At 45.8% G+C, this 22,536-nt stretch overlaps 1 protein-coding gene across 3 annotated transcripts in view; it reads left to right on the top strand.

The window, feature by feature from the left end:
• The first annotated feature begins 12,039 nt into the window (after positions 1-12,039).
• Positions 12,040-22,536, top strand: part of TNFRSF13B (TNF receptor superfamily member 13B) — a 35,539-nt gene continuing 25,042 nt past the window's right edge. For all 3 annotated transcript variants that reach the window (XM_059149147.1, XM_059149149.1, XM_059149148.1), the window contains exon 1: positions 12,040-12,135. Coding sequence is in view for 1 of the 3 variants with exons in the window: in XM_059149148.1 (XP_059005131.1) it covers positions 12,075-12,135 (61 nt within the window). In the remaining 2 variants the exon portion in view is untranslated. The remainder of the gene's footprint in view (positions 12,136-22,536) is intronic.

Raw genomic sequence — 22,536 nt, forward strand, 5'->3', positions numbered from 1 at the left:
CAGAGGTGAATGGATAAACAAACTGTACGACATCCAGACGATGGAATACTACTCTGCACTAAAAAGAAATGAGTTATTTTGGCATAAAAAGATATGGAGGCATGTGAAATGCATATTTATAACTGGAGGAAGCCAATCTGAAAGGCTATATATTGTATGATACAACAGCATGACATTCTGGGAAAGGCAAACCTATGCAGACAGTACAAAGATCAGTGGCTACCAGGAGCTTGGGTGAGGGGAGACATGAATAGGCAGAGCATAGAAGATTTTCAGGGCAGTGAAATTATTACAGTACAGTGGATACATGTCATTATACATTTTTCAAATCTCATAGAAGATACTCATCAAGAACGAACTCTAATGTGAACTATGAACTTTGGGTGATGATGATGTTTCAATGTAATTTTATGATTATAACAAATATCCCACTTCGATGTGGGATGTTGATGGTGGGGGAGACTATGTGTGCATACGAGGTGGGATAAGGCTTATGAGAACTTTCTGTGCTTTCTGTTCAATTTTGTTGTGAACCTAAATGTGGCTCTAAAACATAAAAATGTATTATTTTCAAAGGACTGGAAGAAAATCAACCAAAGGGGGAGGAGGGAAGGAAGGAAGGAAAAAAGGAAGAAAGGAAGGAAGGGGAATCAAAAGGAAATTGTGGACCTGAAAAAATAAGTCACTGAAATTAAGAACTTATAAGTAGATAAGTCTAATAGTTGATTAGATACAACTGAAGAGAAATATAACGACCTGGAAGGTAAGTCACAGGAAAATATCCAGATTGAAGAGACAAAAGAGTCTAAGAGAAATATGGGACATGGTACAAAAGACCTAACATACGTGTAACTGGTGTTCCAGAATGAGAGGGGAGAGGGGTGCCTGTGTGGCTCAGTGGGTTAAGTGTCCAACTCTTGATTTCCGCTCAGGTCATGATCTCAGGGTCATGAGATTAAGCCCTGTTTTGGGCTCTGCACTCAGCACAGAGTCTGCTTGGGATTCTCTCTCTCCCTCTCCCTCTCCCTCTCCACACTGCTTATGCTCTAAATCAATCAAGAATAAATAAATAAAAAAGGTAAAAAATAAATAAATAAAGTAATAAATAAATAAATAATAAAAAGAGGAGAAAGAAAGTACAGGACAGTGGTAGTAGTTTAAGAGATAATAACTAAGAATATTTTTAGATGAATGAAAAGACATTGAGCCATGGATTTGAGAAGGGCTATGAGTATTTGGGAGGATAAATACAAAGAAAACCACACTTGAGTAGAGCACATAAAGTTACCAGGGATCGGAGACAAGAAGAAGAATCTTAGGAGTAGACAGAAGAAAAAAATTAGAGGGTTTCCAGTTTCCAGTGTTCATCTAGTCAGCTCTATGCCCCAGGTGGAGCTTGAACTCACAACCCTGAAAGCAAGAGTTATGTGCTCTACTGACTGACCCAGCCAGAAGCCCCTGATTTCTGTTCTGAGAAGTTCGTTTGCAATTGCTGGAGGTGAATGAGTGGTAGAAGATCAGTTAGTGGCTCAGCAGAAAGGCCATGTGGGTACAACGAGAGTGGTGGTGGTGGGGGATGAGAGTGTGATGACCACGTTGAGGGAGCTCTGCGTTGCGGAGATGGAATAGACCGCTTGGTGACGGGTAACACATGGGAGCGAGGAAAGGAACCGATCAAGGGGCATCCCCGGATCTCTGGCTTGCGTCTTCAGTACACAGTGGTATCATTTACTGAAATGGGCAAGAGTGCCAGAGGCAGTGCTTTGGATATGTTACGTTTAGTAGGTGATTTGCTGTCTTCGAACTTAATTATCCTCTTCTTCAACGTGGAGAAGCATTCAAAGCATTATTAGCTCCTATTATGACAGACGTCTGAGTTGAAAGGTCAGGGTGACAGTTCAAGGCAGGCAGCTGGAAGCAGGGTCTCACCATTTTTACCCTGGGCTCCCTGTGTCCTTAGCCGCTTTAGATCCAGAGCTGCAACAACCAGGCCAGCCCAGCTGTGTGGCTTAGGGGCTCCAGAGCTGGTGTAGCCAAGGGTACTAGAGCCAGCTGCTCAGGAAAAAAGGAGAAAAATCCACTAGCCTTCAATAGTAGCAGGAGATTAAACTCAAATCCTGCAAAACAAAAGACCTTAAGGTATTTTTTTCCTCCTTTACCCAAAACTTTTAAATTCTGCTTCTGCAACCTGATGCTTGCTAATCTGCCTTCTACCTTTGGTGTATATTGTTTTGGTTTGCTAGGAGATTGGTTTGCTGGGAGATTAACACTCACCCTCATTCTTTCTGGAGGGAATTTTCCTGGGAGGCGAGGTGCACCAGAAATTGTGGTTTCTTGTTTTTTTCCAAGCATTGATTCGATTCAATTCAATTCAATTCAATTCAATTCAATTCAGATATTTCTGGAGGAACTTCTCCATGCCAGGTGCTGTGGGAGCTCTTTCGAATCTTTCCTTCATTTGGTAAACATTTCTCTTCCTTCTGACATCCACCCCCACAGGACTTTTTCTCTATTACATTCGTATGCCAAGTTCACTCACTTGTAACTGTACCAATTGTCTGAACTGCCCTTCGCCTAGACCTTTACAAGCTGCCTAGCCACTGTTCTGGGTAGCCCTGTCCTGTCACTGCCCCCCAACACACACACCAGCACAAATACACCTCACATGCTCCATAGCCTACCACTTCACTTGACCCTAGCACAGATTAGAGTCTGACTTCCTGTCATCTCCTTATGTGGGCATCCATCTGCCTCCGTCGCCTGAGCTCCATGACCGTGGGAGTTTTGACGTACACACTTACACACAGTAGGTGTTCAATTAATGCTTGGGGACTGATCGAGTGAACCACTCTGCTTCTGCTCCCACCCGTTCTCCCTGAGAGGGTCAGGGGCCCTAGGGCAGAAGCACATCAGGGTCAGGCAGGAGCTCAGGCCCCTATCTGGAGCTTGAGGACAGTGTGTAAGGACCCCAGCCATCCCAGCACCTACTGGAAAGATCATGGGCCCTGGGGCCAGATACCAGTGGGAGAAAATCCGCTCTACCACATCCTTGTCAATGGTAAAATGCTTGGTCTCTCTCAGCCTCAACTCCCTTACCTGTAAAATGGGGGGCTTGGTGGCATTTGCCTTATTCCAAGGATGAAGCAATTTAAAATAAATCTTGTGCCTGGCATTAGTAGTAGTAGTTCAACTAACTGCGGTCACCTATCATTCTTCTATTCTCCCTCCCCCCGCCACACACACTATCACCTTCACTGTGGGACCCAAGCCCCTTTTCCAGCTTGTTTCCTACTGTTTACAGAAAAGGAATGCCAGAGACCTTCACCCAGAAGTCAGCAGCTTGCCCCCTTCTCTTTCTCATTTGTGTAGCAACTGCCTATTGGGTGCCTTTCCCGTGCCAGGCACAGCTCTGGGGACCGGCTCATGTCAGGACGAAGCTCTGCCTGCTGGTGCTTACTTTCTGGAGGTAGAGCAGACGAGCTGCCCACAAGCCCACGAACAAGCTAGCCCATTCTAAGTGGATGTCAACGCCAGAAGGAAGTCAGTCAGATCCAAGGGGTGAGAGGGCTGGCTGGGGTGCTCAGGAGGGCCTCCCTGAGAAGCTGAGACAGTCCTCACGAGGAGCTATGGCTGAGCATTTCAGGGCAGGGGCACAGGACCCAGAGGTGGGAATGGGTTTGGCGGGGCTCTTGGAGGGAGCAGGGGAGAGAGGTGGGCAGGATAGCAGGGAGCCAGCGGAGCAAGGCAGCGTGGGGCCACGTGCAGATTCTGTTCCTGGCCTTGAACTGGAGCCTCAGCCCAGGTCTGGAATCAGTGGGCTGTGAACATGACTGCTAGCTGAGTCACCACGGCCTTCTCACGAAGGACCTGGTTCACCGATTTTCCTTCCTTAAATTGGCCACCGCCCAGCCAAACCCACAGGAACCCAAATCTTGTTTGTTTTGAATTTCCAACCTTCTCGTTCATTCACGTACTCACACAACAAATATTTGTGAGAGGTGTATTGTATGCTGAGTATTTTGCCGGGCTCTGAGACAGGTCACATACCTTGGTGCCCTCAAGCAGCCCAGAGACTAGAAATTTCGATGCCTCCGCTTTCCCATGTACAAAATGGGCAGGCTTGAACCGATGTCCGTAAGATTCTTCTCTTCTAGAGTCCGATGACAATGGAGAAGGCCGTAAACATCTCTGCCCAACATGACATGTACAACAGAGGGCTTGGAGAGAGACAGAGAGATTCTTTTTGCTCCCAAACTTAAGGTGTAGAAGTTCCCCCATTGTTGAGTCGCGGAGCTCCATTCCCCACCCCACTCCCCGTTTCCAACTGATCCAAAAACGATGAAAGATTAAGAGATCACCGACTCACCTCTCCTTCCTGAGCTGCACTTACAAAGAAGGACTTTAAGCTGCCTTCTCTGTCCCCTGATCCAGAATCTGGGTTGGTGAGCCAGGGAGCTATTTGCAAGGCTGCCCTTTTTGGTTAACAGGAAAAACTTCTCTGCTCATAGCCAAGGGGAAGGGCAGGACAACCAGAACCTTTCTTCTTTTAGCAACAAGTTATCTTTTATTTTCTCCCGGAGCCATCTGGACATGTGGGAAGAGTGTGGGGCGGGAAGGGTTTGGGCACTTTAAGCAAATCACTCACCGGCTCTATGACCTTAGACAAATCACTTACCTCTCTGACCCTCAGGCTCCTCTTCAGTAAAATAGGAATAATTAATAATAATAATAATAATAATAATAAATTTCTAACAATGTTTTTAAAGATTTTTTTTAAATTATTTGTCAGAGAGAGAGGGAGAGAGAGCGAGCACAGGCAGACAGAGAGGCAGGCAGAGGCTGAGGGAGAAGCAGGCTCCCCGCCGAGCAAGGAGCCCGATGTGGGACTCGATCCCAGGACGCTGGGATCATGACCTGAGCTAAAGGCAGCTGCTTAACCAACTGAGCCACCCAGGTGTCCCAATAATAAATTTCTGAGAGGATTAAATAACATCTCTAAAGTGACTCGCACGTGCCAGTAACATGACAAAGATTATTAATACAAACATAGGGACATTATGAATTGATAATAATTACATTCCTTCCATGATATCCCCCTAGCTAATACAGCACCCCCCTGGCTTAGGGTGGGCTTCAGGGGCTTGAGACATCTCTCGGAGGCTGGGTGTTCCCTTGTAGCTCGGACGCTCTGAGCAGTACACCTCCTTCCCGGTGAGGCAATGCAAGCCTTCAGGTAGGTTGCAGCTCCTTCTCCCAGGGGTCAGTAACTGTTCCTCAACACAGGAGGGGCGGAAGTGGAATGTGCAAAACCAGAGAGTCGTTAAAAGGATGAGCTAGTTTTGTACGATAACAGGAGTCGATCTCAACCATGTTGGGTGAAATAGGAAAATAAAATACATCAGGCTAGACACAGAACGCCATGTATATGAAACAGTTTAAAACCCCTCATACCAGTAGTGTATTGTTCATCACGCATCCGTCCAAAGGTATAAAGATAAGCCTGGGGGCACCTGGGTGGCTCAGTGGGTTAAAGCCTCTGCCTTCGGCTCAGTGTCCTGGGATCGAGCCCCGCATCTGGCTCTCTGCTCAGCGGGGAGCCTGCTTCCTCCTCTCTCTCTCTGCCTGCCTCTCTGCTTACTTGTGATCTCTGTCTGTCAAATAAATTAATAAAGTCTTTAAAAAAAAGAAAAAAAGATAAGCCTGGAAGATGGAGCCACACTCATGATCGCCGTCTGTCCAGTGAGGGGAGAAGTCGGACGAGGGGATGGGGCATTTCAGAGCTGCAATGTTTTCTCTCTTAAAAGAAAAATTTGACGGTGAATATGCCATCCAGTTAACATGTAACTTTAGATGGTGAACATGAGGGTTTTGTTATCTCGTGCACGGCTATGGTCTGTATCTTTTTTTTGACAAGGCAAATAAAAAGAGAATCCGTCAGAGAAAACACTGGCTAAGAAATCAGAAGGAATGACAGGATTCGAGAGTCACCATTTTCCTAGTGTTACAGTTGTCTCAGACAAGGACCATCAGCGAACGGTGGTCGGGGAGTTGGGTATCCAAGGTGCCAAGTGGCACCTGTGGTTGGCATTCGTGAGGGGGCAGGGCACCTTTTCATGGAGACATCTGGTGTCACCTCCTGAACAGGCGACCCAGCTGGGTATCACCATGTGGAGGACAGGGGACGCCAGGCAGCACTTGAGCGGAATCAATACGGAATACAGCCCGTCACCTGGGATGTCTTCACCCCCAAGATGGGAAACCCAAAGCCAAGCGAGCTTGCAGACCTACCATCCCGCTCCCAGGGCCTCACGGGGGGATAGAAGAACATTAAGCACAGGGGAGGAAACCATCAGAGATGCCGACGTGGGACATTCTGTAAGACTGAGGCTGAGTCCATGTCCAACAAACCAAAGAAAGGAAAAGAAGAGAAAAATGAATACCTACCATTTGCATGGACACGGGTGGACTTCAAGGGGATTATGCTAAGGGAAACAAGTCGATCAGAGGAAGACAATTATTGTATGGCTTCACTCATATGTGGAATACAGGAAATAGCCCAGATGATCATAGGGGAAGGGAGGGAAAACGGAATGGGAAGAATTCAGAGAGGGAGACAAAGCATGAGACACTCTTGACTCTGGGAAACAGACAGGGTTGCTGGAGGGGAGAGGGGCCGGATGAGATAGCTGGGTGATGGAGAGCATGTGATCCGATGAGCACTGGGTGTTACACGCACAAATGAATCATTGAGCACTACATCAGAAACTAATGATGAGGGGCACCTGTGTGGCTCAGTGGGTTAAAGCCTCTGCCTTCAGCTCAGGTCATGATCTCAGGGTCCTGGGATTGAGCCCCGCATCAGGCTCTCTGCTCAGCGGGAAGCCTACTTCCCTCCCTCTCTCTGCCTGCTTCTCTGCCTGCTTGTGATCTCTCTCTCTCTCTCTGTGTCAAATAAATAAATAAAGTCTTTAAAAAAAACGAATGATGTACTATATGTTGGCTACTTGAATTTAAAAAAAAGAGAGAGAGAGAGAAAAGAGAGAAAGGGGACAATTCTAGACCCAAACAAATGACTACAGAGACATAGCAACCACATGCCATGTGTGACCCTCGGCTGGGTTTTCTCTCTCTCTTTTAAGATCTTTATTTATTTGACAGAGGGAACTAGAGAGCACAAGCAGGGGGAGCAACAGAGGGACAGGGAGAAGTAGGCTCCCCACTGAGCAGGGGCTCCATCCCAGGACCCCAGGACCTCAGGATCATGACCTGGGGGCAGATGCTCAACCGACTGAGCTACCCAGACAGACACCCCTCTCCACTGACTTCTGATTCAAAAGAGGCAGCCAAGAAAAGCTGCAGAAGATAGCTGGGGAAATCCAAATATGGATTAGATAGTAGATGGTGTTTTGAATTATTACTGATTTTCTTAAGTGCGGAAAAGCTAAATCTGTGGAAGATAATTCCGTGTCTTAGGGCTGAGGAGTGAATGTCACGTTGTCTGCAAACGGTTTCCGGGCATCTCAGCAGGAAAGCGGATGGTAGACAGGTACCAGTGTGATCACTTGTTAAAAACCTCGCTGGAGGGTCTGTGGGTATTCATTCTCTACTACTTTTAACCTTTTTCTGAATTTTGAATTTCGTAATAAAAAGTTTTGAAGGAAAAATTTTTTTAAATGGAAAGAGAAACTAGGTCTTCCCGCAAAAGTTTGTGGCTCTTGCTGTAGAAACTGCTGTTTGCTCCTTTGAAGCATGTTCTGCTAAAACTATTTGGCATTTCTGAAAAATTAGCACAAATCGAGGGACCGGGTACACTAATGAAAGAGGAAATTCACATCTGAGTCGCATATGTAAATTGCAATCATGAAAATCAGGGCTTTCACTGCATTTCTAAGAAATGACCTTTTTTGGATACTCTTGCTTTTGTCTTACCTCTAGGACTCTCCCAGAGAAGGATCAACAGCATGGCCTCAAAGGGATGGGGTGGGGTTGGCAGACGCCAAGGCGTGGATGAGACAGATACCCACAGCGTCAGAGAGACCACGACACCCAGCATGGTAGAGGTTCTCAGGGCCAAAATATCTCCGCTGTTCTTGCGTAGGGTGGAACTGCCTCATGGGAAAATTTTGATCAACGTGACAATGTTTCCTCTCACCAAGTAATCCGCTTAGGGAATTGAGGCTGTTTGATGAAACACAGAGATAAAATATACATGAAACGAACATATGTAAAGGATTTAGAACAGCGCCTGGAACCTGGTAAGCGCTACAGGAATGCTCACTCTTTTATTTCTAATGAGCATTTAAAGAACTCCTTTAAAACAATAAAGGATATATTTTCAGTGAAGAAAGGTCGTATGTTTATAGTGAACCTGCATAAACAAGCGATTGTGTCGAAAAAATGTGCACAGGGTGGGGAGGGGACAGAGGCAAAAATCCATCCTCCCTTGACACGTGCAAGCATGTAAATGCCAGGGTTTTGCTTGGAAGCCTGTGTGACCCAGATCTGGTCACAGTGGCTGCCTTTGAGCAGGGAAAGGGGCTGTCGAGAGTATCTAGATGGAAGGGAAATTTCTTTTTTGCTATATTCCCTTTCACACTGTTAGAATTTTTCTTTACCATGTGCTCATTTTAACCGTTTAGGTATCTGAATGTATCAGCTCCAAAACCTGGAAGTATACAAGTATCTCTAATCTAGGTTCCAGATTCTTCTGTCCCCTTTAAGTGTGGGGCTTAAAATTAGAATCCCACATCCCCCCCGGGGAGAGAGCTCTGAGAGAGGACTGGTTTCAGAATGAGGTTCAGAAACCTGCAGCACCTGTTCTGAGAGCCCAGGAAGGAAGGGATTCTATTTGCATGGGTCATGAAATTCGAGCTCAGTTAACAGTAATAATAAAATTCCTCGCAATTCTGTGGTCCTGAAGGGACGGGTCACACATGCTTTGGTCTGCCTGGTTTAATAAAATCTATTATCAGCCTTAAGAAGCCAGAAGAAAAAAGTGGATAATCCCATCTGTATGTTCCTGTTTACACAGTCAGGAACAGGAAAAATGAATCTTTGGGGCTGGATGTCAGGATGGTGGGTGCTGCCTGGAAGGGGCAGGGAGGGAGCCTTTTGGGGGCTCCAAATGTTCTAAGTCTTGATCTGGGTATGCACATATGTAAACTTGCTGATTAACCTGCACACTTAAAATATATGCATTTCACTGCATGTAAATTACATTTCTTTTTTTTTTTTTTTTTTTTTTTTTTTTTAAGACTTTATTTATTTATTTGACAGAGAGAAATCACAAGTAGGTAGAGAGGCAGGCAGAGAGAGAGAGAGGAGGAAGCAGGCTCCCTGCTGAGCAGAGAACCCGATGTGGGACTCGATCCCAGGACCCTGAGATCATGACCTGAGCCGAAGGCAGCGGCTTTAACCACTGAGCCACCCAGGCGCCCCAATAAATTACATTTCTAATTAGAGAAAGTAGAAAGCAAATAAAATCCACTACCTGTAAAGGGTGTTGAACAAAAGCATTAACAAGCTGTGATCAGCCATGAGACATTAGGAAACCCTACCCTCCCATCCTTGGCCAGCCCAAAACTCAGATTGGAGCTTGTTCGACTTTTGTTTCACGCCTAACCTACGCTGGCTTTAAAACTCCAGGGTGGGATCTCATGGAGCAAGCAAACACATGTGGCTTCAGAGAGTAGCCGTCAGCCCAGCAGGTCTGTTTCTGGAAGGCACGGTCCGCTCGGTAGACAGAGACAACTTTCTAACGGTCAGAACTAACCCCCTGGGAGCCAGCTGCTCTGTGAGCTGCTGAGAGCCCCAGCCCTGGGTAGGAAGGTAAGGAGGAGGTGTATGAGGGCATCTGACAGTGACTCTGGCCATGCCCCGCTTCAACAGGCAGGAAATTCCTAGGCACACAATCTCTGATCGGCTCTGGCTCGCAAATCCAGTCCCTGCCAGCCTGAGTCTGGTTTTGTTACTTTTCACTGGCACAAGTAATACATAAGTATCTACTCTGCGTAAAACTTAAAACGTTACAAATAGGGCTAAAGTCCCCCTTGACCATCTATGCCAAGCCTGGTCCCCTCTTGTCCTACCCAGAGGCAACCATCGTCACCACGCATGTCCCATCAGACTTCATAAGCATCGCATTCATATGTATGGGGACACAGAGAATGCTGCCATGTGTGATCTTTACTACAGGGTATCTTACGGTGGGTATCATGATTTGTCTTGACGATCATCTAGCTCCTGCTTTGTACACTTTGTATAATATTCCTGGTTATGACCTGTGTACCTCATCCAGCCATCCTCCGTTGGATGGACATGTATGTTGTTTTCAGATGCTCCCAATTATTTTTTTATCTTTTTATTATTTTTAAAAGATTTTTATTTATTTATTTGACAGAGAGAGACACAACGAGAGAGGGAACAGAAGCAGAGGGAGTGGGAGAGGGAGAAGCAGGCTTCCCACTGAGCAGGGAGCCCAATATGGGGCTCGATCCCAGGACCCTGGGATCATGACCTGAGCCGAAGGCAGATGCTTAATGACTGAGCCACCCAGGCACCCCCAGATGCTCCCTATTATTAACTGTGCCTCTGTGAACACCCTGGTGCACCTGTGGCATGTGGAGAAGGTCCTCGTGCACCTGTGGCATGTGGAGAAGAATGGCACGTGTGTCGTGACTCCCTCCCTCCAGCAGGGCGCAAGAAAGCATTTCCCTAGGTCCCTTCTAGCCCTCCGTATTATTGAACTTGAAGATTTTGCCACCCTGGTAGATGAAAATTCATTTTTCATTGCTGAATTGCATTTCTCTGATCACTGAGATTGAGCAGTTTTTAGGTTTGCCAACCCTGTTTCCTCTCCTGCTGCACTCACTGTCATCCAAGTCAGCCTTTTGTGTTCCTCCCCCCTGCCCTCACTCCTGTCCTGACTGCCCCCTGGATGCCCTCCCCCTTCCCCTCCACCTGCCGGATTCTTTCCCATCCTTCCAAGTTTCCTTCCTAAATGCCTTGGGCTTCAAAATCTGTCTCAATCCAGTCTTTTTTTTTTTTTTTTTTTTTAAGATTTTATTTATTTATTTGAGAGAGAGAGTGTGTGAGAGAGAGCATGAGCATGAGAAGTGGGAGGGTCAGAGGGAGAAGCAGACTCCCTGCTGAGTAGGGAGCCCGATGGGGGACTCGATCCCAGGACTCAAGGATCATGACCTGAGCCGAAGGCAGTCGCTTAACCAACTGAGCCAGCCAGGCGTCCCTGTCTCAATCCAGTCTTAATCCCCAGGAAGGTTTCCAGGGAGTTGGGAAGGCGTGGAAAACGAGTTACAAGAGTGTGTTAGGGGCTACGGTGCTAATCCACCACACTGTTTATTGAGAACTTACTAGGTGCCAAGAACTTGTTCTAAGACTTTAACTGTGGTGACTCCTTTCATTCTGCTAACAACCTGTGACCTGGGTACAATTATACCCACTCATGAGAAGAAAAGACGGAGGCACAGAGAAGTTAAGGGAATTTCCCCAAAGGCTTCCTGCAGGTAAGCAGCCAAACTTGAGGTTCAAACCCAGGGTGTCAACTTCTCGAGTGTTTTGATAGGGCTTAGGAAGCACAGAGAATGGGCATTTAACGTGGCCTGGGGCAGTCAGGGATGGCTTCCTGGAGGAGTTGGCCCCTCAGATGAGCCTGAAGCCAGAACAGGAAGAGATGACCCAGCAATGAAATAGGAAATGGGTGTCAAGGAAGAGGGACAGTGCTGAGCAATGTTTGGAGGCTGGAGAGTGGGGTCACCCTGGCTGCAGCTGGGAACGTGTGCCACGGGGCTGGAAGAAGCTGTGGTCCAAGCTGTGGGTCAGGGCCAGCTTGCGGTCATATCAGTTTATACCTCACCCCAAGGCCGGGCCAGTCCTGTCCTTCCCCTGCTCTGGCGGGGACTCCGAGCAGTCCCAGGCCACCCATCTCAGCTCCTAACACACAGGTGCAGGGCGGGAGGGGGTGCCGCTGATTTACATCCTATAGGTTGGGGGGAAAACCCAGGAAGTGCAGCTCAGGCACTAATCAAATCTCAGGCTAATAATAAACGTCCTGAGTAATGAGCGGCTTGGGCTGGAGCAGGCAAGGTGGCCGGAGCCGGGCGGGCCAGGAAGAGTGGCGTGAGTAGCTGGGGAGGTGGCCGGGTGGGGGTGAGTGGGGGCGAAGAGGGCTCGGCCAGGGGTACCCTGCATGGATTCGATGGGGATTGCTGCGCACGGCCTCCACAGCAGACAGGCAAGCTCGGGCAGTCTGAGGGTCGCCCCACGCCTCTGCACATGGACAGCCCCAAGTCTGGGGGCCTTGGGGGTCTGTACCTTGCACCCCAGGAGAGGAGCCTGGAGCTTGGAAGATCAGCACATAAGCGGAAATTCCATCCCAGATGCCCCCGACCCCAAGCTGGCCAGGGCACCTCAGCCAGGTTGGCCAGGAGGTTTAAAAAGTATTTTATTTTGAAGCCAAAGTGCGGAGGAGAGTTTAATGCAGCTTCTGCATACATCCTCCAGCTTTGACGATTATCAACATATGGCCCCCCCTTTCCATGCCTTCCGTGTTCCCCCAGCAGCCCCCCCTGGATCATTTAAAAGCTAATAGCAAACACTGCATTGTTTGATTTGTGGATTCCTCAGCATTGAACTCTAAAAGCCTTTTAAAAAACAAAAATGAAAAAATTAACCATCAAACTCTGACCAGTTTGAAAAAGAAGCCCCACCCCCAGCCCCCAGGTTCACCTGGGTGGCTCAGTCGGTTAAGCGTCTGCCTTCAGTTCAGGTCATGATCCCAGGGTTCTCGGATCAAGCCCCACGTCAGCAGGGAGCCTGCTTCTCCTTCCCCACTCTGGCTGCCACTCTGCCTACTTGTGATCCTTCTCTTCCTCTCTTTGTCAAATAAAAAAATAAAATCTTAAAAAAAAAAAAAGATATAGAATGTCGCCCCTCTAGTATTACCAAATAGCTGGTCAGTGTTGAGAATTTCCAACTGTCTCATCAATGTCTTTTCCAGTTGATTTGTTCAAATCAGGATTTGACTACGCCCCCATTATGGCTTTGACCACACACTTTATTTTTAAAGATTTTATTTATTTATTTGACAGAGATCACAAGCAGGCAGAGAGGCAGGCAGAGAGGAAGGGAAGCAGGTTCCCTGCTGAGTAGAGTGCCTGATGCGGGCCTCGATCCCAAGACCCTGAGATCATGACCTGAGCCGAAGGCAGCGGCTTAACCCACTGAGTCACCCAGGTGCCCCTGATGACACATTTTAATCTAGAACAGTTCCCCTCTGGTCTCCCCTTTCCCCCTCCTATTTATTATTGAAGAAGCTGGATAGTTTACCCTGTAGAATTTTTATCAGGGTTTTAAAGGCCTGTTTGAAGGCCCGAACCAGGAAGCATAGTTTGTTGGAGTGGAAGGATCCAAGTCTGTGCTGCGCAGAGGGGACCCCAAGGGTGGGTTTGAGGGGCTCTTCGGGGCCCTGGGTGGCCTGGCCTGGGTTCATGCACTGCTACCTCCCGCTCTGTCCTGCTCCTATCAGGCAGGGAGCACATCTTTTCTCTGATTCCTTTTTAAACCTACTAACCTTGTCCCCAGACATGTCCCCAGCTAAGGGCTCAAATGTATAAAATTTCTAAGACCTTCAGAGCAGGCAAGGGCCAGAGGCCACCTTGGCTCAGGCTGAAACTGCCCCGGGCCCCCAGGACCACGGGCCGGGAATTGGTCAGAATCATGACGGGGCACTGAGCGTAGCTGCCATGTGCCCCAGAATCCGCCCTGGCCTGGAGTTCAGGGTTCTAGCTCCCCGGTGTTCACAGACTCCCTGTGTGAGCTTGGATGAGCCTTTCACCTCCCCTGGCTGTGTTTCCTCAGCTTTACTATGAAGAAGGGCCTCTGCCCTACCAGATGTCCCTCAGAACCTCGAAAGGGCTTTGAACCTGCCAAAGCCCCTCTTGAGGAGTCCCAAGCAAAGGCTCGGAGAAGGGCTGCAGTTAAAAAAGCTTTGGATTTCTTTAATCTGGCATTTTCCGAACTAATGTGACCACAGACGTCTTTCTCGGTACAGAACTTCTTAAGCCAAGCACACGAGGAATCCCAGGCAGAGGGGTCCGACCATCATCCCCCTAGCTGCTCTTGGGTCTCAGGGTGCAGGAGGCCGGGGGTGTGAGCCTGGTCCTCAGAACCAGGCGTGCAAGGGGTTCTCCCTTCTTCCTTCTGTGTCAACAGAAGTTTCTCGAGGTTCTATTCTGCCTGGCTGGTGTCAGTCTTGGGGTTTTCCTGGCTCTTTGGGGGGGGGGGTTGGATGATGGTTCTGGGATTTTCTGTAGATCCAGGTCACGGTGGAGGAGTGGGGAGCAGGCATGGCACCATTGGGTCCCTGTCAGGTCCCACAGCTTGGTGGCACCCAGACCACGAGTATGTCTCAGAAGCTCTCTAGGGCTGCCCTGTCCAATCTAACCCAGAAGTCCCCCATCCATAACTTCACAGTGTGCTGGGGTGGCAGCAGCACCCTACTTCTCCTCTCCCCAAAAGAGGGAAGGGTCAGAGTCCTCTCTAATTTGGTTTGATCCTTTTGTATTTTCAATTTGTGTTTTGAGTAGATAGTGGTCACACACCGGAAGTACAGAAAGTATAAAAAGGTAGATAATAGGAAGTCTTCCTTCTCTCTCCGTCCTTCAGCTGCCTAGTTCCTGCCTCCCTGGAAAGAAATAGGCTGAACTGCCGTATCCTTTATACATCACACAGTTTACCCCCTTAAAGTGTGCGAGGCAATGATGCTGAGTGTGTTTGCAGACTGATGCAATCAGCACTATGATCTAATTTTAGAACATCTTCATCACCTCACGCTCTCCATTCCTCCCCACCCCAGGCCTTAGGTTATCACTAATCTGCTTTCTTTCTCTACAGATTTGCCTGTATTTTTCTTTCTTTTTTTTTTTTTTAAAGATCTTATTTATTTATTTATTTGACAGACAGAGATCACAAGTAAGCAGAGAGGCAGGAAGAGAAAGAGGAGGAAGCAGGCTCCCTGCTGAGCAGAGAGCCCGATGTGGGGTTCAATCCGGGAACCCTGGGATCATGACCTGAGCCAAAGGCAGAGGCTTAACCCACTGAGCCACCCAGGTGCCCCAGATTTGTCTGTATTTTTCTTAAAAAGATTTCTTTATTTATTTGGGGAGTGGGGCAGAGAAAGAGGGAGAGAAAGAATCTCAAGCAGATTCCCTGCTAAGCACGGAGTCAGACACAAGGCTCCATCCCAAGAGCCTGAGCTCGAAACCTGAGCCAGAGTCAAGAGTCAGCCACTCAACCGATTAAGCCACCCAGACACACTTAAGCTCCTGTTTTGGACAATTTTATAAAAATCGAATGTGGTTTTATCCAATTGGGGCACCTGGGTGGCTCAGTCGTTGTGTATCTGCCTTCACCTCAGGTCATGATCCCAGGGTCCTTGGATCAAGCCCCACAACAGGCTCCCTGCTCCCTCCTCTCCTACTCCCCCTGCCTGTGTTCCCTCTCTGGCTGTGTCTCTCTCTGTCGAGTAAATAAAATAAAAATCTTAAAAAAAAATCCAATGTGGGGCACCTGGGTGTCTCAGTGGGTTAAGCGCCTGTCTTTGGCTCGGGTCATGATCCCAGGGTCCTGGGATCAAGCTCCACATCGGGCTCCTTGCTCAGCAGGAAGCTTGCTTCTCGTTCTCCCTCTGCCTGCTGCTTCCCTTGCTTGTGCTCTCTCAATCTCTCTCTGTTTCTCTGTCAAATAAATAAATAAAATCTTAAAAAAAATCCAATGTGGTGTTTTGCAAACTGCCTTCTTCCTCCTAGCATGATGTTTTTAAGCTTCATCCATTTTGTAGTATATATCAGCACTTTTTCCCTTTTTATGGCCCAATAATATTCCATTTAATAGATCTACCACATTTTATCCATTCATCAATTGATGGACATTTGGGTTGTTTCTGCTTTTTGGCTATTATGAATAATGCTGCCATGAACACTTGTGTTCAAGTATTTGGGTGGACATGTTTTCATTTGTCTTGGAGCGGAATTGCTGGGTCTTAGAGCAATTCTCTGTTTAACACTTTGAGGAACTACCAAACTGTTTTCCATGGTAGCTATACCATTTGATACTCTTGCTTCCTGTATGAGGGTTCTATTTTCTCCACATCCTCAGGAATACGTGTCATTATCCCTTTGTTCATTATAGTCATTTTAGTACGTATGTCAGTGTGGTTTTGATTTGCATTTCCCTATTGACATGTGATGTTGACCATCTTTTCATGAGCTTAGTAGCCATTCACATTATCTTTTTGGAAAAATGTCTAACTCCTTAACCTATTTTTAAATTGGGTTGTTTTTCACTATTCAATTATAAGCATTCTTTTATATATTCTGGATCCTCCAACATATATATGGTTTGCAAATATTTCCTCCCACTCTGTGGATTGTCCTTTTATTTTCTTGATAGTATTCTGTGAAACACAAACGTGTTTAATTTTGATAAAGTCCAATCTCTCAATCTTCTCTGTAGCCATTTATGCATTTGGTGTCATTGCCTAACCCCAAAGCATGAAGATTCACTTGTTTTCTTCTAAATTTATCATTTTAGCTCTTACATTTAGATCTATGATCACTGGGAGTTAATTTTTGGGTATGGTGGGAGGCAGGAGTCCAAATTTCCTTTTTTTAAAAAGAAAGGATTTATTTATTTATTTGAAAGAAAGATCACAAGTAGGCAGAGAGACAGGCAGAAGGAGAGAAGGAAGCAGGCTCCCCACCAAGCAGAGAGCCCGATACAGGGCTTGATCCCAGGACCCTGGGATTATGACCTGAGCTGAAGGCAGAGGCTTTAACCCACTGAGCCACCCAGGTGCCCTAGGTGTCCAAATTTCTTGTTTTACACATGTCTATCCTATTCTCTCAGCAATCTTTGTTGAAGACTATCCTTTCTCCCATTGAGTTGTCTTGAAACCCTTGTTGAACATCAATTGACTATAAATGTTAGGCTTTATTAATGGACTCTCAATTCTATTCCATTGGTCTATGGTTATCTTTATTCCAGTACTACACTGTCTTATTTACTATTGCTTTGTAGTAAGTTTTGAAATTGAAAACTGTGTCTTCCAACTTCCAAAAAAGTTCTTCTTTTTTGAGATTGCTTTGGCTCTTCTGGGTCTCTTGCATTTCTATATGATTTAAGGATCAGCTTGTCAAATTCTGCAGAAAAGTCGCTGTGATTTTTTTATTAGGATTGCATTGACTCTGTAGAATAATTTGGGGAATATTGCCATTTTAACAATATTAAGTCTTTCAATCCATGAATATGGGATGTCTCTCCATTTATTTAGGTTTTTTAAGATTTCTGTCAAAAAATTTGTAGTTTTCAATGTACACAAGTTTGGCACTCTTTTGTTAAATTTATTTCTAAGATTTTTATTTAAAACACCACTTTTTTTGTTTATTGTATTTCTTTATAATGTTTCTTTGTATGTATGCTAACACTTAACAGATTTGAACTTTCCCCCTTTTTGCAAAAAGGAAGGAAGGAAGGAAGGAAGGAAGGTAGGTCCGACCCTATGAACTATACTGTTATGTACACTATTTTTGTTTTTGTTTTTCCACATAATATATCTTAGAGTTCTTTTCATAGCAGTATACAAAGAGCTTTGTAATTCTTTTTTTAGAGATGCATGTAGTCCTGTATATAAGCATACTATAATTTACTCATTCAATCCTCTATTGATGAGCATTTCAGTTTTTACCAATCTTCTGCTATTACAAACATTGCTGCAGTGAATTTATTATTTCACACTCTGGGATAAATCCCAGAGTTTAACCACTGTATCACTGGTAAATGCATCAGTAATTTTGACAAATGTTGCCAAATTTCCCTACCCACCCCCCCTACTTTCCATACTGAACTGGAGTACCAGTTTCCTCATGACTTTGCCATTAGAAGGTATTATTAAGCTTCTGGATTTTTAAGTCCATTAAAGGGAAGATAGTATCAGCACAGTTGTCTTTGGAATGAACCAGACATCTTTATGATGTTCTTCCCTGTCTGTGAACTGTCCACTGTGTTTGCTCAGTTTTCTATTGGGTAACTGGCTTTTCCCCTTCTATTTACAGATATGAACTGCAATGTTTTGTTCTCTCTTTCTATTTGCCTTTAGACTTTTCTGAAGGCATTTTTGGTCGTGTTTGGGGTTTTTTTGTTTGCTTGTTCTGTGAAGTCTATTTTATCAGTCTTTTCTTTTCTGTAAAAGATATGGGGTTATATGGATATGGGGTTATAGTTAGAAAGGCCTTTCATACTCCAAGGTTACAAAGAAATATCAGGGCATTTTTTTCTCTAGAACTTTTGTAATTTTATTCTTTTTCACACTTAAATCTTTGGGCTGGTGGTTTTGTTTTTGTTATACACACACACACCCACACACACATATGTATATGTGAAGTTATTTACATAGATACATACACATGTATATATGTGTATATGTGTGTGTGTATATAAATATATATATATGAAATTATTTTCTGTGCTGGTTTCTGGTCCACTTACTTTGTCTATTCCAGGAATCCTCTCCCCTAAGTTTTAAAAGCAAAAGCCAAGATTTTTGCTTTTCCCTCTCTCCACTCCAGGACACTTCTGCCCTGAGTCCTACTTGAATGGAGGAAATGCAGGCAGGAGAGGGGGAAGAGTAAAACTTGAATATTGTCCCAGCCCAGCTGCCTATAACACAGTGCAAAAATGGAGACTGCTTTTCATTCCACAAGTCTTTACTGAGGACAGCAATGTGCAAGGTCATTTATGAGCATTTATCAAGGACCTATTATGTCCTGGTTTTATGGAAAGCACAGACTCAGAGATGAATGAGACAGTGAAATGAGGCAGAATGGCTACACCTCCAAATGTGAGTTACAAAACAAGAAAGATGACCAGGTAGACATGCTCAGACCACAAGGTCATCCAGGAAGACACATGTGAGACAGCTCAGAGGAGAGGAGAGGCAAGAGGATAAGACAGGTATAGGGGCAAGTGTTTTTAGAAAATTATGATGCTTAAGCTACAAGTTGAGGCTGCGGGAGAAGTTCCCAGGCCTGGAGGGCTAATTCGAGGATATACCATTATTAATAAAAATATTCTATCATTATAAGAGATTCTATGGTTTTATATTACTATAAAATGATTATAATTGTGACTATAATTAATCCATTATATTTTATACCACTTGTATCAGACAACTAACCAGCACTTGGCAGCTGTGTCTCAGACCAGTTACATGCATGTCACATACACATCCTTGCGAGAACTTTCTCTGCAGAGGAAAGCCAATATCCTCCATTTTGCAGATAAGGAAAGCTGAGGTTGTGTGCCGTTTCCCAAGGTGATTCAGTGGTGAGTTGTGGTTTCCCCACCACACGTACTTTGGTTCTCTCAAAGTTCAGCCACTGAACTGTGGCAAATCAATTTTCAAAATGAGCTAACAGGAGGCAAAAATTATAATAGGTAGAAATGGTCATCCCCTTTTTATAAACCAAAACTGAGAAAGTGACTTGACTAGGATTCCCAAGACCCAATTTAGTTCTGACTTAAATCCTGTGTGGGGACAGTGGGCTCACCACCCTGAGAATCTCTGAAAGGTAGTTTGGGGTGGGGGCTGGCTGAGGTCAGTCTCCGACCTGTGTTCAGTATTTCAGAAGAGCCTGGTAGGAAATCAGTTACAATGAACTGAGATGAAAAGCCACCTTCTCATTCCCTTCTTTGTCTCTTCCCATCACCTTGTCCTCTTACCTCTCCCACCACCCCAACCCCTCTACCTCCTCTTCCTTCTTCTTTTTTTTTTTTTAAGATTTTATTTATTTATCAGAGAGAGAGAGAGAGAGGGAGAGAGAGCGAGCACAGGCAGACAGAATGGCAGGCAGAGGCAGAGGGAGAAGCAGGCTCCCTGCTGAGCAAGGAGTCTGATGTGGGACTCGATCCCAGGACGCTGGGATCATGACCTGAGCCGAAGGCAGCTGCTTAACCAACTGAGCCACCCAGGCGTCCCTCTTCCTTCTTCTTCATGTAAATAAAAGTGAGGTTGTAAGTGGTCATTGCCTGTTCTCCTGCGGGTGCCCCAGGTATCAGGCTGTGACCTCCTCCGGGACACGCACCCCATCTCTTCACATTGGAATCCCCTCCTGACCTCACCCCACCGGTGACAGTCTAGCTCAAAGCCCCCAGTTCACACTGTGTTTACTTAAAGACTGGATGAGAAATTCCTCCCGTCTTGAAGTTGTTTTTGTCCTTTCTTTTCAATTCAAGATTTTTTTGACAAAATTGGAAAGAGTCAGAAGGAGGACCTGAGATTTTACATCCCTCCTGTTCCTTTCTCACGGGGATGGGACTCTCTCCCCACCACAGAGAGAGATATGGAGTTGTCTTGGGCCCTTAGGCAGGAATTTGCCCTTTTATTCTTCCCTTGACTCAGGCCCAGGCCTTGGCCAGCACAGTACTCCATATTGCAAGGAGTGGCAGTATTAATAAGGGCAATAGCTCAGAAGGTTAACTTTTTACTAATAGCCCAGTACAATGCCAGGCAAAGCAGCTGCCATGCATGAAATGTTCACATTGTCCATATAAAGTAAACAATAACATCCCTATTTTACAGATGGGGACACTGGGGTTCCAGGAGGTGACGTTCTGCCCCAAGACCACACAGTTAGGAAGTGCTGGGCCCGGGATACATAGTCCAGTGGTTCCCAGCCCTTGCTACCTGATAGCTTCACTGGGCTCACTCTCAAAGAGTCTCAGAATATAATAGGCATACAGTGCTAGTTCTTGACTTTCCAATTTTATATACTATGTGTTAACTTCCTACTTTGTAAGACAAGAACTCAATTCTTACATCACCGTCTGTGTCCGCACAACCTCTCTTCCACCCAGTCTCCCAGAGCCCTGCCTTTTGTTAGACCCATGAGACTGTGAGCACGTCTGATACAGACAATGGAGCTGACCGGATGATGGATGGAACAGCAACAGCAGTGTACTCAGCCAGCCTGGCACATTGTGTGGTTGAATCCATCAACACCACAAATGTCTTTGGATCCCTTCAGCCAACCCAGCTGTTCAAGGATAGACTGCTCTCTTTGCTGTCGGCTAATCAGTTGCCCTCAAATGTAAAATGCTCTAGAGTTCTGTTCTTCCTTTTATTCATCCTCTCTTGTAAGTCCCAGTATTGCCTTTGTTCATTGACAGTGGTCTAATGGCTATCTCCACTCACACAAATGCGTAACATTTGTTACTCATAATTCAAAGTCTCTGAGTTACTCATGGACTGTTGCTCACACATTTATGATGTTGTGGATTTTGTTCCCAGCGGAACCATACGGGTTCTATGATTTCCCTGGGCTTGATAGCGCCTCAGTTTTCTCTGTATCAGTAATTTATCCGCAGCTCTGTGACAAGCTCAGCCTGTCAGTTGGCCAAACATACTCACTTGTCTATTATTTCAACGTTTTCATTGGAGACCTTTCTTCCCTCTTTTCTTTTTTAGCTGGGAGAGGATTCCCTCTAGGCCTATAAATGCTGTCCCCAGAGACTTCTTTCATCATGATTCTGAGAATTTTAACTTCCTCTCTTTGCTGAGATGGAGCCACTCTTTCTCCCCCTCTCCTCATTGTTTTGTTTACTCCCTGCATTTGATGGAGCATATCCCCCAGTAGCTCACCAGGAAATGGTGCATGGATGGAAGATAAACTTTTTTTTTTTTTAAAGATTTTATTTATTTATTTGACAGACAGAGATCACATGGAGGCAGAGAGGCAGGCAGAGAGAGAGGAGGAAGAAGGTTCCCCGCTGAGCAGAGAGCCTGATGCGGGGCTCGATCCCAGGACTCTGGCTGGGATCATAACCTGAGCTGAAGGCAGAGACTTCAACCCACTGAGCCAGCCAGGCGCCCCAAGATAAACATTTTTGAGATTTTGTGTGTCTCATAACATCTTTATTTGACCACATACTTGATTAATAACATGCAGTGTTCTAGACTGAAAATATTTCTCTCTCTTTTTTTTTTTTTAAGATTTTATTTATTTATTTGACTGAGAGAGATCACAAGTAGACGGAGAGGCAGGCAGAGAGAGAGATAGAAGGAAGCAGCCTCCCTGCTGAGCAGAGAGCCCGATGCAGGACTCGATCCCAGGACCCTGAGATCATGACCTGAGCCGAAGGCAGCGGCTTAACGCACTGAGCCAACCAGGTGCCCTAGACTGAAAATATTTCTATCATAAATTTGGAGCATTGTTCCCTATCTTTTCCTTCTGGTTTGCTTTTGTGTGTGTGTGTGTGAAATATACAGAATAAAATTTAGCATTTTAGTCATTTTTAAGTGTACAATTCCGTGGCGTTAAGTACATGCACAATGTTTCGGAACCATCACCACTATCTACCTGAAACTTTTCATCCTCCCAGTTCCCTGCCCCGCCCCCAGTGCCTGGTAATCTCTAGTCTGCGTTCTGCCTCTGTGAACTTGCCTGGTCTGGGTCCCTCACTCAA

The sequence above is a fragment of the Mustela lutreola genome, chromosome 15 (genome assembly GCF_030435805.1).
Source record: "Mustela lutreola isolate mMusLut2 chromosome 15, mMusLut2.pri, whole genome shotgun sequence".
NCBI lineage: Eukaryota > Metazoa > Chordata > Mammalia > Carnivora > Mustelidae > Mustela > Mustela lutreola.